General features: G+C 46.8%; 1 protein-coding gene across 14 annotated transcripts in view; it reads right to left on the bottom strand.

Annotated features, from left to right (window-relative positions):
* MALRD1 (MAM and LDL receptor class A domain containing 1) overlaps nt 1-14627 on the bottom strand; it is a 551665-nt gene that overhangs the window by 332405 nt on the left and 204633 nt on the right. For 12 of the 14 annotated variants that reach the window (XM_056519234.1, XM_056519235.1, XM_056519233.1 and 9 more), the window contains 2 exons: nt 10757-10917; nt 1037-1129 (listed from right to left, as the gene is read on the bottom strand). In XM_056519234.1, coding sequence (XP_056375209.1) covers nt 1037-1129; nt 10757-10917 — 254 coding nt within the window. Of the gene's footprint in view, nt 1-1036; nt 1130-9365; nt 9414-10756; nt 10918-14627 lie in introns of those variants that run through there. The other 2 variants (XM_056519247.1, XM_056519242.1) reach the window with 2 other exon arrangements.

Raw genomic sequence — 14627 nt, 5'->3', positions numbered from 1 at the left:
TAAAATAATTATAAGGAGGATATATGTTAGTATTATTATTCTGTTAGTTTTATGAAAATGTTGCAGAAAAAGATAAAAGAAAAAAGAGAACAGCATTTCTTTAGGCTAGTCAAAGAAAACGGGAGTCCTACTTCCTTCGCCCACACACAGAGATTAACTAGTTTTCTTATACAGAAAATCATACAAGAAAAACTATAATCCACTGTGTGTAGGAAGCAGGACTCACAGGCTTTCTCTATGAGTGGGAGGGGAGAGCAGGACTCACAGGCATTCTCTATGAGTGGGAGGGGAGAGCAGGACTCACAGGCTTTCTCTATGAGTGGGAGGGGGAACAGGACTCACAGGCTTTCTCTATGAGTAGGAGGGGGAACAGGACTCACAGGCTTTCTCTATGAGTGGGTGAGGGAAGCAGGAGTCACCGGCTTTCTCTATGAGTGGACGTGGGGAGCAGGACTCACAGGGTGGGGGAAGCAGGACTCAAAGGCTTTCTCTATGAGTAGTAGGGGGAGCAGGACTCACAGGCTTTCTCTATGAGTGGGTGGGGGAAGCAGGACTCACAGGCTTTCTCTATGAATGGGTGGGGGAAGCAGGACTCACAGGCTTTCTCTATGAGTGGGAGGGCTCAAAGGCTTTGTGTATGAGTGAGTGGGGGTAGCAGGACTCACAGGCTTTCTATATGAATGGAAGAGGGAAGCAGGACTCTCAGGCTTTCTATATGAATGGAAGGGGGGAAGGACTCACTGGCTTTCTCCATAACTGGATGAGGAAAGTAGAATTCTTTTTTTTTTTTTTTTCTCTCTGACTACTACTGTATAGTTCTAAGTGAAATTATAGAAAACTAAATACTGTATATGTCCCTTAACTTATCCCTCTCTCCATCTATTCTATGCCAATGGAAAGAGAGACCTGACAGAGCCGCAGTAAAGAAGTGGATGGGTTAATAGAAGGCAACTGAATGATACGCAACAAAGACTTATTAATGTTTGTTAGATCGGTGTTCATTTTATTGACATTCCATGCGGTACACACTCAATACCTGCAAGTGTTCTGGGCTCTCAGGCAGACAGACTTCCCCTTCCACCCATTGGCCTTTAGTTGTCATATCTTGTTCAAAAAGTATTATTTCTTTCTGGGAATATAATATTGTGTCAGGATTAAAAATAAGCATTAACACATGCATGCCCATCAGAAATACAGTATTTGGGTCATATTTGGGCAAAAGGTAAAAACAATTAATTCCATCCTTACCTGCATTGTGTACCATATTGTGTTTTATGGCCTGTCGAGCACAGTAACCCACAGAATTATGTAATTAAGGGCAGTAATATGATCTTTATGTAGCCTCTTAAAGGGGTACTCCACCCCTAGCGGGGTTCCACCACTGGGGACTCTGCGATCTCCCTGCTGCACCTGGCATTCATTTAGAGCATCGGGTGCAGTTCCGGAGGCTCGTGACGTCACAGCTGTGCCCCGCTCATGATGTCACGGCCACGACACCTCAAAGTAAGTCTATGGGAGGGTGGCGTGGTAGCCAATAGATGTTACATACTGCGCTCCGGCGGTTAGCACCGGCCGTGAGGGCAGTAGCCCTGTGTCCCCGCTCCCCGGCTGGGAGCGCAGTAGTTCCGTGTATCCGCTAACCGGCCAGGAGCGCAGTAGTCCCGTGTCCCCGCTCACCGGTGGGGCCGGGATTCGCATTGCGGGACGCGCCCGCATGCGAATCCCGGACCATCACTTACCCACGTCCACTGCTGCTGCTGCTCTGTCTCAGCCTCGGCACGCGCATCCCCGTTCCTTAGGGTGCGCGCGTGCCGGTACTTTGAAATTTAAAGGGCCAGTGCGCCCATAATTAGTATTATAACTTCCTGCACCTCCCACACATCCCTGCTGGATCTTCAGTGCTTTTTGCCTAAGAGAAAGCGTTCCCATTGCCTGTTCTGCCTTCCTGTTTCACCCGACTTCCTTGCTACGTTTTTTGACCAAAAACCTTTGCCGCCTGCCTTGACCTTCTGTTACGTTGACTACGCCTCTGTCTCACCCTCCTGTACCTCGCCTCTCCCAGTACCTGTGTGTTCGAGCCGTATCGGGGGTAACGACCTGGGTGCCGCCTGCCGCAGCAAATCCATCCTGCCTTATCATTAAATGTTATCATTAAATGTGTGTCTTCAGCAGATGGAAAACTGCCACTCCCAACATGCCCGGAGAGCCAAAAGCAAGCTGGGAGTTGTAGTTTTGCAACAGCTGGACACAATGGGGGGGGGGGGGAGGATTTATAAAAACCTGTGTAAAAGTGAAGACCAGCGGCACCTTAGACTCCGCTCCTCGATACGGTCCGTGTCATCAGCCACACAGGTGGAGGATCCACTACCTGCTCTGTGACATCCGCATCCAGGTACGTGACAGCAAGATCCGGACATGGATCCAACTGGGGTTCCTCTGCCTGACAACTCGGATCTTGCATCTCTCGTGGCGCTCCAGTCCCAGCAGTTGGCCCAGCAGGCACAGCAACTTAACCAGCTATCCGCCATGATGAAGCAGTTGTTATCCGCTCAGCAGCAACCGCCACTGCCACAGCCTCCTCCAGCTCCAGTACAGCCTCCCGCTGCTGCAGTCGCCTCCGGGACCAGACTCCGCTTGTCCCTTCCTGAAAAATATGAGGGGAATCCCAAGTCCTGTCGAGGCTTCGTGACACAGTGCTTCATGCACCTTGAGCTCATGGCGGACCAGTTCTCCACGGAACGTGCAAAGGTGGCCTTCGTCATCAGTCTCCTGTCTGGTAAGGCTTTGGCCTGGGCAACTCCGCTATGGGATCGCAATGATATCACTTCAAATCTCCAGGCATTCCTTACGGAATTTCGCACTGTTTTCGAGGAACCTGCCCGTGCTTCATCTGCCAAGACGGCCCTGCTAAGTCTCTCCTAGGGCAACTCCACTGTTGGCGAGTATGCTATCCGGTCCCGAACCTTGGTGTCGGAATTGTCCTGGAATAACGAAGCCCTCTGCGCTACTTTTAAGAGGGGTTTATCGAGCCAAATTTAAGATGTCCTCGCTGCCCGGGAATTGCCAGCCTCCCTGAATGAACTTATACAGTTGGCATCCCGGATCGATATCCGATTCTGCAAGCAACGTGAGGAGCTGAGACAAGAAAGGGAATCTGCACGACCTCGGCGCTTCCCTCGTCTGGAGCCTGTCTTCCACCAACCTCCGCAACCTGCTTTGCTGCTTCCCGCTGCGGAGGCTATGCAAGTGGATTGGTCACGTCTGACCCTGCAGGAAAGGACATGCAGACGAACTGAAAACCTTTGTCTATACTGCGCCAGTGCTGACCACTTCCTTCAAGATTGTCGTCTACGCCCTCAGCCATGGGGAAACACTCGCACCTAGACAATGTAGGAGAGGCCTCCCTAGGTGTAAATCCTTCCTCTCCATGCTTAAATTTGACGGTCCAGCTTCTTCTCTCCTCCAAACAGACTCTCTCAGTACTGGCCTTCTTGGACTCTGGCTCTGCGGGAAACTTTATTGATGCTTCCTTAGTGCATAAGTATCGTCTGCCAGTCTTCTGCCTCCGAAAGCCCCTGAATATCTCTACTGTCAATGGAGAAAAACTGGACTGTACCGTACCGTACTGAACCCCTGTTGATGCAGGTTGGAGTCTCCCATAGGGAGAACTTTTCCTTCTACGTACTCCCACACTGTACTTCCCCTCTTCTGCTTGGGCTACCTTAGTTGCAGCTCCATGCTCCCCAGTTGAATTGGAAAACTGGAGATGTCCTTCGCTGGGGTCCGTACCGCAACGATCACTGTATTTACATACGTGTAACCAAGTTAGAATCCTCATCTATTCCTCAAGCTGGATTACCTCCATTCCTCCAAGACTTTGCTGATGTCTTTTGCGAAAAGCAAACTGAAGTTTTGCCTCCACATTGTCCATATGATTGTTCTATTGACTTGCTGCCTGGTACCACGCCTCCAGGAGGCCGTATCTACCCTTTGTCTGTTCCAGAGACCCAAGCCATGTCTTCCTATATTCAGGAGAATCTACAGCAAGGGTTTATCAGGAAATCCTTTTCTCCTGCCGGAGCTGGTTTCTTCTTTGTGGAAAAGAAAGATGGGTCCTTGCGTCCTTGCATCGATTACCGGGGACTGAATAAAATTACAGTTAAAAACCGTTATCCTCTTCCCTTAATCTCTGAGTTGTTCGAACGCTTGCGAGGTGCCAAGGTCTTCTCCAAATTGGATATCAGAGGTGCCTACAACTTGATTCGTATTAGGGAAGGGGACGAGTGGAAGACTGCATTTAATACTCGAGACGGACATTTTGAGTATCTTGTTATGCGGTTTGGACTATGCAATGCATCTACAGTCTTCCAGGAGTTTGTCAATGACATATTTCGGGATCTGCTCTACTCCTGTGTTGTTGTATATTTAGATGACATCCTCATCTATTCTCCAAACTTCCACACTCATCGTCTCCATCTCCGTCAAGTATTACGTCTTCGTGACAACCAACTCTACGCAAAACTTGAAAAGTGTTCTTTTGTCAAGACCAGCCTACCATTTCTAGGATATATTGTTACCAGTCAAGGGCTTCAAATGGATCCTAACAAGTTATCCACAGTACTGGAGTGGCCTCAGCCTACGGGACTGAAAGCAATACAACGCTTTCTTGGCTTTGCCAATTATTATCGCCAGTTTATTCCCCACTATTCCACCTTGGTCGCTCCTATCGTATCCCTAACAAAAAAAAATTTGCCAATTCTAAAGTCTGGACTCCAGAGGCCGAAAAGGCCTTCAAAGAGCTAAAGTCTGCCTTCGCTTCCGCTCTGGTGTTGTCAAGACCTGATCCGGATAAGCCATTCATTTTGTAGGTAGATGTGTCTTCGGTCGGTGCAAGAGCAGTTCTGACACAAAGATCTTACAAGGGTAAGATTGTGACCTCCCGATTCTTTTCTAAAACCTTTTCCCCAGCGGAAAAGAATTATACTATAGGAGATCGTGAGCTTATGGCTATTAAGTTGGCCTTGGAGGAATGGCACCTGTAAGCAAAAGAAAAGAGAAAGGGCCCAAAGAGGCGCCTAGTGCATTACCCTAAAAAATATATTTAAAAAAACCCAAACTAAGGGGTCTAATAGGTGGCCGCTCACCTGGAGCGTATAGTATATACGCATATGACCTCAGTTTGAGGTAATCATGAAGGAATCCGTGCAAGCCTATAGGTCTTCAGGATGGATCCAAAAGGAGATCCTGTTGATGAGCTTAATAATAGAAAAGGTGACCTTTCATCAGGCGCTCGGAGGTTCAAGGAAGTCTCACAACCAGGTCATGGAGGTGGATACGAATTCAAGCTTTATTAGTGTACAATAACGCGTTTCGGGGTTAGCATACCCCTTCTTCAGATTGACAGATTTGTCAATCTGAAGAAGGGGTATGCTAACCCCGAAACACGTTATTGTACACTAATAAAGCTTGAATTCGTATCCACCTCCATGACCTGGTTGTGAGACTTCCTTGGACCTCCGAGCGCCTGATGAAAGGTCACCTTTTCTATTATTAAGCTTGGAGGAATGGCGTCATCTCTTAGAAGGCTCTGTGCATCCCATTAGCATTTATACGGATCACAAGAACTTGCTCTATCTCCAGTCAGCCCATCGCCTCAACCCACGTCAGGCCCGCTGGTCTTTGTTTTTCTCCAGGTCTAACTTCCTCATTCATTTTCGTCCTGCAGAAAAGAATCTTTGGGCTGATGCATTATCTAGATCTACTGAGATACAAGATCAGGAACCTCATCTGCAACACATTGTCTCTCCGGATCGTCTTATTTCCGCAGCACCAGCAGGTCTTCAGAATTTGCCCCCAGGGAAGACTTTTGTTTCACCTCGTTTGAGATTCCGAATCGTGAAATGGGGTCATTCATCTTTGTTGGCAGGTCATGCCGGAATCCGAAAATCCATGCAATTAATTTCCCGACAGTATTGGTGGCCCACTCTGAAATGGGATGTCATAGACTTTGTCCGCTCCTGCTCTGTTTGTGCCCGGGACAAAACTTCTCGCACCAAGCCTGCCGGTCTACTAAATCCATTGCCTGTTCCTGAACAGCCCTGGTCCAACATTGCAATGGATTTTATTATGGATCTCCCTTCTTCCTGCGGCAATACGGTCATCTGGGTCATGGTGGACTGATTTTCTAAGATGGCACATTTTGTACCGTTGCCTGGGTTACCATCCGCACCCCAACTTGCCAAACAATTCCTTACACATATTTTCCGTCTCCATGGTTTGCTGACTAATATAGTCTCTGACCGTGGAGTCCAGTTTGTCTCAAAATTCTGGAGGGCACTGTGCTCACGACTCAAAGTTAAGTTGGATTTCTCCTCTGCCTATCACCCCCAGTCTAATGGACAAGTTGAAAGGGTGAATCAGATTTTGTGAGATTATCTTCGCCAATTTGTCTCCGTTCGCCAAGACGACTGGTCTGACCTTCTACCCTGGGCCGAATTTTCATACAACCATAGGGATACCGAATCCACTGGAACTTCAACCTTTTATGTTGTCTATGGACTTCATCCTCGTCCGCCTCTGCCCTTGTCTACTCCCTCCGGTGTCCCTATGGCAGATGAATTAGTACGGGACTTTACCACCATCTGGAGGAAGACTCGGCTCTCCCTTTTTCATGCCACAACAAGAATGAAAAGTCAAGCGGAAAAGAAGAGGTGTCCTCCTCCTGAATTTTCTCCTGGAGACAATGTGTGGCTGTCTTCAAAATTCATCCGCTTCAGAGTTCCCTCCTACAAACTGGGCCCATGCTTTTTAGGGCCTTTCAAAGTCATGAGACATTTAAACCCGGAGGCTTATTCCCTACATCTGCCTTCCTCCCTCCGGATCCCAAATTCTTTCGATGTCTCCCTCCTGAAACCAGTTATCTACAATCGTTTTTCTAAAAAGGACATTTCTCCCACTCCCATCTCTGGTACCTGAGATGTTTATTCCATCAAGGAGATTCTGGACTCAAAACTTGTCAGAGGTAAACGTTCAGGATCTTCTCAAAAGATTCTTGAGTCATAAAAGGAGGGGGGGACCAAAGGGGGGGTACTGTTACATACTGCACTCCGGCGGTTAGCACCGGCCGTGAGCGCAGTAGCCCTGTGTCCCCGCTCCCCGGCCAGGTAGCCCTGTGTCCCCGCTCCCCGGCCAGGAGCGCAGAAGTTCTGTGTACCCGCTCACTGGCCGGGAGCGCAGTAGTCCCGTGTCCCCGCTCACAGGCGGGGCCGGGATTCGCATTGCGGGATGCGTCCGCATGCGAATCCCGGCCCATCACTTACCCACGTCCACTGCTGCTGCTGCTCCGTCTAAGCCTCGGCACGCGCGTACCCGTCCCTTAGGGTGCGCGCGCGCCAGTGCTTTGAAATTTAAAGGGCCAGTGTGCCCATAATTAGTAAGTGCACCTGAACACTATATTATAAATTCCTGCACCTCCCACACATCCCTGCCGGATCTTCAGTGCTTTTTGCCTAAGAGAAAGCGTTCCCATTGCCTGTTCTGCCTACCCGTGTTACCCGACTTCCTTGCTACGTTTTTTTGACCACGAACCTTTGCCGCCTGCCTTGACCTTCTGTTACGTTGACTACGCCTCTGTCTCACCCTCCTGTACCTCGCCTTGCCCAGTACCTATGTGGTCAAGCCGTATCAGGGTAGCGACTTGGGTGCCACCTGCCGCAGCAAATCCATCCTACCTTGCGGCGGGCTCTGGTGAAGACCAGCGGCACCTTAGACTCAACTCCTCGATACGGTCCGTGTCATCAGCCACACAGATGGAGGATCCATTACCTGCTCTGTGACATCCGCATCCAGGTACGTGACAATAGACTTGCATTGTGGGGGCATGACCGTGACGTCACGAGCCTCCGCCCCGCATTGCCAGTCATCCGGCACGGAGCAAAGTTTGCTCTGTGCACTGGGTATCTGGGGTGCCGCAGCCGACATCGCTCTAAACGAATGCCGGGTGCAGCAGGGAGATTGCGGAGGTCCCCAGCGGTGGAACCCCTGCTATCAGACAATTTATCCTTATCCTTTGTATAGGGGATAAGATGTCTAGGGGCGGAGTACCCTTTTAGGCCTGTACAATATATTTAAAGGGTTTATAGCGGAGGCTTAAATGAATACATTTCTCAAGTAAGGGCACCATGCTGGTAACCCATAAAAGTAATATGTTGTTCAGCTGAAGTTTTAGGCTTTCTTAGTTCTGCGCGTACATGTAAAATGATGCAATAGAGCCAAGCTTGTTGAATATGAACATGTCACATATATCCAAACACTTGTCTTCGAGTAGATTAAACCTAAGGACTCAAACAAGGCGCAATCAGACTCCGTTCATTAAGACCTGAAGCATCATGTCTGTAAACAATCACAACGTGAAAAATAAAGTGATGAGTACTGTAATGAGAGCGGCTTCAAGTGAGTTAAATAAATTACAACATTGATAGGAGGTGAAGATTACGACTGAGATCCATGAATTGGATTACACTCAGTTCTTGTATTTAAGAGTTCCGAAGAGTACGGCAAATAACTCCAAAAGTATAAGGATATCTTCATCACTTAACAAAACATAAATTAACCATTAAAGCAGAACTCTACCGCAGAGAGCTGTATGTCTTTGGACCGTGGATTAAATATTGATGAGGCAGGGGAGCTGGCGATCTGGCTCTCAGCCGCCATTGCTCACAGGAGTGCAATAGCAAAAATATTAGTAATGGGCATGTCTCAGGAGACATGGCTGTGGCTAGAGTAGGACAGTTACTGTGGAGACAAGAGGCACGAAGTAACGGTAATGAGTAGGGACTGGGGGTGTTGGTATGGCAGCTGTGGGGGCTTAAGGTAAGCGAGTATACTTCATTATTATTCTTGCACTAGCCCCAGGTATACATTTTTTTTAACAATTGGTCAATCAATTTAAGGTGATTGTTGTACCAATATTACATACATATACAATATATGGTTAATTCTTATCTTGTACCTATTTTTACAACTTATTGTGCAGACTGTGCAGACCATTTCACTATATGTACTTAAAAGAGGACTCAGCAAGATTAACAATACATTGGGACATTTTTCAGAGAATTATATAAGTTAAATAAGCCCTAGGCACAGAGAAAGACAGTGGCAGGCACTATTGCTCAGTGACACACGGTAAAGAATGGGACAGCGCTCTGACACTCCCCCCCCCCCCCCCCCCCCTCCACGATCTAAAACGTATCCTTTATCCTGTGGGGATAAGTTTATTTTCATGAGACTACTCCTCTATGAATAACTGGGAAACCATTATGTAAGAATATGTTGGTCACTCATACTGTAATACAGCGATACATCACCAAGTATAAAGCACCGAAGACCATCCGAGCTTAGTTAGAATGCTGCGGCAGCAAAAGATCAATTACACCCCATCCAGTTGCGATTATGGATGCTATACAAGAAGCAAATCCTGGCTGCAAAACAGTTGGGTAGATAAAATGTGACTAGCCCATTAAGACTTCATTGTACAAGACAGAGCTGTGCATCCAGATCCAATATGGCGGTACACTTAATCACTACTTAGAGGGAAACACTCATGAAATTTTACTATATATAACATGTGGCAACGCGTTACATATGGTAAAATCTTCTTCCTCACCATTCCCGGGGGACGTTCCTGCCCACAGGGATGGTGAGGATATAAAGTTACATTGTCTCCCCCATCGGCCCTGTGGGTAGTCCTCTGGGCGGGGAGCTGTACTCACCTAGTCATGCTGCTCAGGCTGTAATCCACACCCAGTGCTCTGTTCCATCTGTTTAGGGAGCAGAGCGGTAATGCGGGCTGTCAATGCTCTGAGGGGTGTGGTTACAGCCGGAGAAGACAGGACTAGGTGAGTATACCTCCCTGGGGACTACTTACGGGGCCGGTGGGGGAGAGTTACTAACTTCATATCTCCACCATCCCTTAGGGCAGAAACGTCCGGAAGAAGATTTTACCATACTGTATATAAAGCACTGCCACATGATATATATGGTAAAATCTCATGACCGGTTCCCCTTAAATGTTGTACAAAGCCATAAAATGTTGTATACATGATACTTAAAGAAGACCTGTGGCATTTCATTGGTTTATTAAATAGAGGAAGTTCTTTTCTGTTTGAATTTCTTTCCAGTTTGACCACAGTGCTCTCTGCTGACACCTCTGTCCGTGTCAGGAACTGTCCAGAGCAGGATAGGTTTGCTATGGGGATTTGCTCCTGCATAGCTTTGGGGATATTCTCCTGGATAGTTCTCTGACATGGACAGAGGTGTCAGCAGAGAGCACTGTGGTCAGACAGAAAAGAAATTCAGTAAGAAAAGAACTTCCTGTGGAATATACAGCAGCTGATAAGTACTGGAAGGGTTAAGGTTTTTAAATAGAAGTAATTTACAAATCTGTTTAGCTTTTTGGTACAGTTGATTTAAAAAACAAAGTTTTCCTCCGGAGTACCCCTTTAAGTTAAACATTTTGCATCCATAAAGTTTTTGGCCTATTGAAATCTTGAATTGCTGGATAGAAAGTTTTGCATTGTTCCAGCGCTCAGATACTCAGTTTCATATTTTTTCCGTTCAAGTCTCAAAGCAAATGAATGCTGTTGGCAAAGAAACTACTTAATATTTCCATCATTTGAATGCTGTTTTCCCAGCTATGGCAGTAAATTCCAGCTGAGCAGAAGCGCCTATGAGTACATGGCATTTAATGGAATCTTACCTCATCCGAGTAGAGCAGAAGCCTCAGACTGTTGTCTTTCTCAATCATGTAATAAAAGTGGAGGCGGCAGCTATTTCCTTTGCTCCTGTGAAACGGTGAGCTTTTTAAATAAGCCCTTTTCTGCAAATTGTCGGGGTTCCCATCAACAAACAGAAAATGTCCTGCAGGGATAGACACAGTGGTTAGATGTCGGTGAATTTAGATCAAGATGGCCTGCTGCTATAGACTTCAGGCAAATCTCATATTCGGATCCCCATGAGCTTTGTACATGTCTAATACATTTAGTCTAAGACCTAAAGATGTAGAATAATAAGGGCTATAAATAGAGACCTCTAGAAATATAAGAGACATCAGAGACTACTACCCTCACCCTACCGCTACACACTTTTTCTGGTGTCACAAATGTAACCATTAGATCACCTCACATTCCCCAATTATAACTATTTAAGGGGGTATTCTGGGCATTATTAAAAAATAACAAACAAGTCAGCTCCTGTTTGAGGTACTTCCAGTTCCCTGCTGTTCACTGTTTCTCCCTGCTTCCATATAAGAAAGTGGGACCAATCACTTGCCACAGCGGGGAACCAGAAGTGTGAGATTCGAGAGCTATAGGGGATTGGGGTAGGTAAGTATGACTTATTTATTATTTTTCTTAATTCCCTGAAAGATATACATCTATATATTTTTATTGAGATACCCCTTTAATTCTCCCACAATGTCTGAAGGTGTCCACGTATGTTCAATAGCCAACAGACATCTTCTTGATTTCCCCATACACATGACCAATGGGCAAACTGAAATCTACTTGCCAGTACCTTGCAAACACAGTAGCACATTGCTTTTAAAGAAGTACTCAGGTATTGCAAAACTTATCCTCTATCCACAGGATAAGTTTCAGATTGCGGGGGGTCCGACAGTTGGGACACCCAACAATCTCCCGTAAGGGGCCCCAGCACTGCATTTCTATGGGAGACCCGGAGTGCTGCATTCAGCAGACTATGACATAGCAATGTATTGATGGAGCCTGCTGGCCGCCACATCATACGGTGGTCGACACGCGCTATCACAACAAAGAGTGTGGGGGGGGCATTTGGGAGATCACGGGGGGCCCCAACGATCAGACTCCCTGCCATCTAAAATTTGTCCCCTATCCTGTGGATAGGGAATACATTTTTATATCCCAGAGTACAGCTTTAATTGACACAATGTAATACTCTATTCCCCCTGTGGGGGCACTGTAGGACAATGACACACTTTGTTCTGGTTTTCACTGCAGCTGATCACAAGGACAATCGGTGAAGGGTTTATAATTTGATAGACTACATGTCCTAGAACCTAAACAAAGGTTATTACATATATATTGCTCTTTTGTATCTTGAATGGAGCTACCTAATTGAATCCTCTATCGCGTTTCTCACTAGAGTTTTACTCACTGAATCCCAGTCAATATAAAGAAAAAGCGCCATAACTCGTCATCCTCTTCATTTGCAGTAGAAAAATAATAGTTTCACGAGATCGACTTTTCATATCAAAACAAAAATGGGCTATTTGTGTCTCCTCTCAGTTCTTATTCCCGGAGCTGTAACTCTTCTCGCTTTATCTGGAGGGGCAGGTTTATCGCTTCTCTTTTATTTTAGGCTTCCCTGGCAATCTTGTCAGTTTTTATAGGGAACATTTTTTTTCTTTCATTTTTTTTTTCCTCCCGAGAATAAAGCTCATCCTGACAGTTCCTATTCACACAGCGCCTCGGCGTGCTATCTCCGGCTGCAGACCGCTGGCTGGTCCTGTGTTCCAATCTGTCAGCTGCCCAGGCTTTTCCCATCCGTAGCGAATGACACTATGGGATTCAATCACGACCTGCGACCTCCTCTAACAAGGCACACCGAAAGATAATTTGACACTTTACACTTTTGTGCTAAAAATTTCCCATTACGACTCCAACATCTGTCTCTTCTGAGATGTTCGTGGTCTCGGCCTGTACTGGCTTCTCATATAGGGAACAGAGGAGGCAGAATGAATATAGGAGCATGACATAAGCAGCTGTCAATTCCTCCTGCTCTTAAGGAAATCCCGCTCCGTGGCGGAGCTCACACTGATTCGCACTGTTAGCCGGATATTTAACCATTTTTCATGCTTAGATGGTCTGTCTGCGGAGACATCAGATTAGCAACGCTCCTACTGTAGCTATGAGATATTCACCCTCTCCGGGGATTCGATTTATGGCCTAATGCATGGGATAGTTAAATGTTCAAATAAGAGTCCAATAATGTAGTACTTGGGATTTGACAACCTTTTATGTGCGATATCAAAGCAGATCCACACGGCTTCTAATTCACAAATCAGTTTGGGGAGAATAATTCACTAAGGATCTTTTATCTCTGTAGACTCTTCCCTTGAGAGCTGTCAGGTCTACGAATTGTAACTTAGTTTTACAGCAGTGGTCTCAAGCTGTGGCCCTCCGGATGTTGCAAAAATTCAACTCCCAGCATGCCGGGACAGCCGTTGGCTGTCCCGGCATGCTGGGTGTTGAAGTTTTGCAATTTTTGGAGGGCCACAGCTTGAGACCGCTGTCTTACAGTACAGTGGTCCCTCAACATACGATGGTAATCTGTTCCAAAGGAACCATCGTTTGTTGAAACCATCATATGTTGAGGGATCTGTGCAATGTTAAGTATGGGAGGTAATACTCACGTGTGCCCGCCGCTCCGGACCGCCACCGCTGCCCTGGATGTCACCCTCCATTGCTGTCACCGCGTACCCGGGGTGTCCCCGTCGCCCCGGAACGTCTCTGCTGCTCGGGATCCTCACTCTCAGTCGCCGTCATCACGTCGCTACGCATGCCGCTACGCACGCTGCTCCTATTGGATGATGGGACGGCGTGCACAACGACGTGATGACGTTGAAGGAGAGCGCTGGTGTAGCAGGGGACCCCGAAGAGGACACTCCGGAGCCCCATGTACAGGTAAGAGACCATCACCGGAGCACACGGGCCACCATAAATGGCTATCCGGCAGCAGCTGAAGCAGTCTGCGCTGCCGGATAGCCGTTTATGCGATGGCCCCGACATACAAAAGCATCGTATGTTGATGCTGCCTTCAACATGCGATGGCCTCTGGGAGGCCATCGTATCTTGAAATGATCGTATGTCGGGCCATCGTAGGTCGGGGGGTCACTGTATATGTGCAACATAGATGAGCATATAGGGAACTTGTAAACATAATGACCATATGTAATTATAATAAGAAGGATATCCCCGTCCATGACAGTCATGTCATGTCTGTCAGAGTGTGGTACAAAAAAATGAACTAGTGCAGCATCCCACTACCATCTCCCAGCTGCTAAAGTATATAGTTGTCATGGAGCTGAAGGAATTATTTCTCCAAGTTTATAAACTTGTATCTAAGGGTGAAAATTTCCCCCTTTACTGCCTCCACTGCTAAGCACCTTGGGAGGTGTCTCCCAAGTCCAACCCTCTCTTCCTATCTGGTTTTCCTAGGTTTAGTCCTAGCTGGTATAGTCCAAAAAGCTACTTGCATCACCTTTTGGAAGTGTGTTTTTGAATGTAACATGGATTCATATCCCACATTATACGGGTTGGCAGAGCATTGGCTAAATTTTGTTCCCATGGCTGTGCCATTAAACTGAACATAGAAGCTTTTATCTTATTACAAATGATTATTGGTAAGTAATGAACAGTGTTCAATATAAAATTCTGTTGAGGCATTGGCACAGACTGATCATCCTTCAGATACTGGTAGAAAGTGTCCTGCATAGTGGGAGGTACTTCTAGCCGATGTGCCTAGTATGTGGCGTGTCTGTCTAGAGATGTAGGTACTGTACTACTTTTTTTGTCATCATCTTGACTGTGGTA

This window comes from Hyla sarda, chromosome 5 (genome assembly GCF_029499605.1).
Source record: "Hyla sarda isolate aHylSar1 chromosome 5, aHylSar1.hap1, whole genome shotgun sequence".
Classification (NCBI taxonomy): Eukaryota; Metazoa; Chordata; class Amphibia; order Anura; family Hylidae; genus Hyla; species Hyla sarda.
Note: the sequence above shows the minus strand (reverse complement) of the source record. Positions and strands in the feature narration are given on the sequence as shown.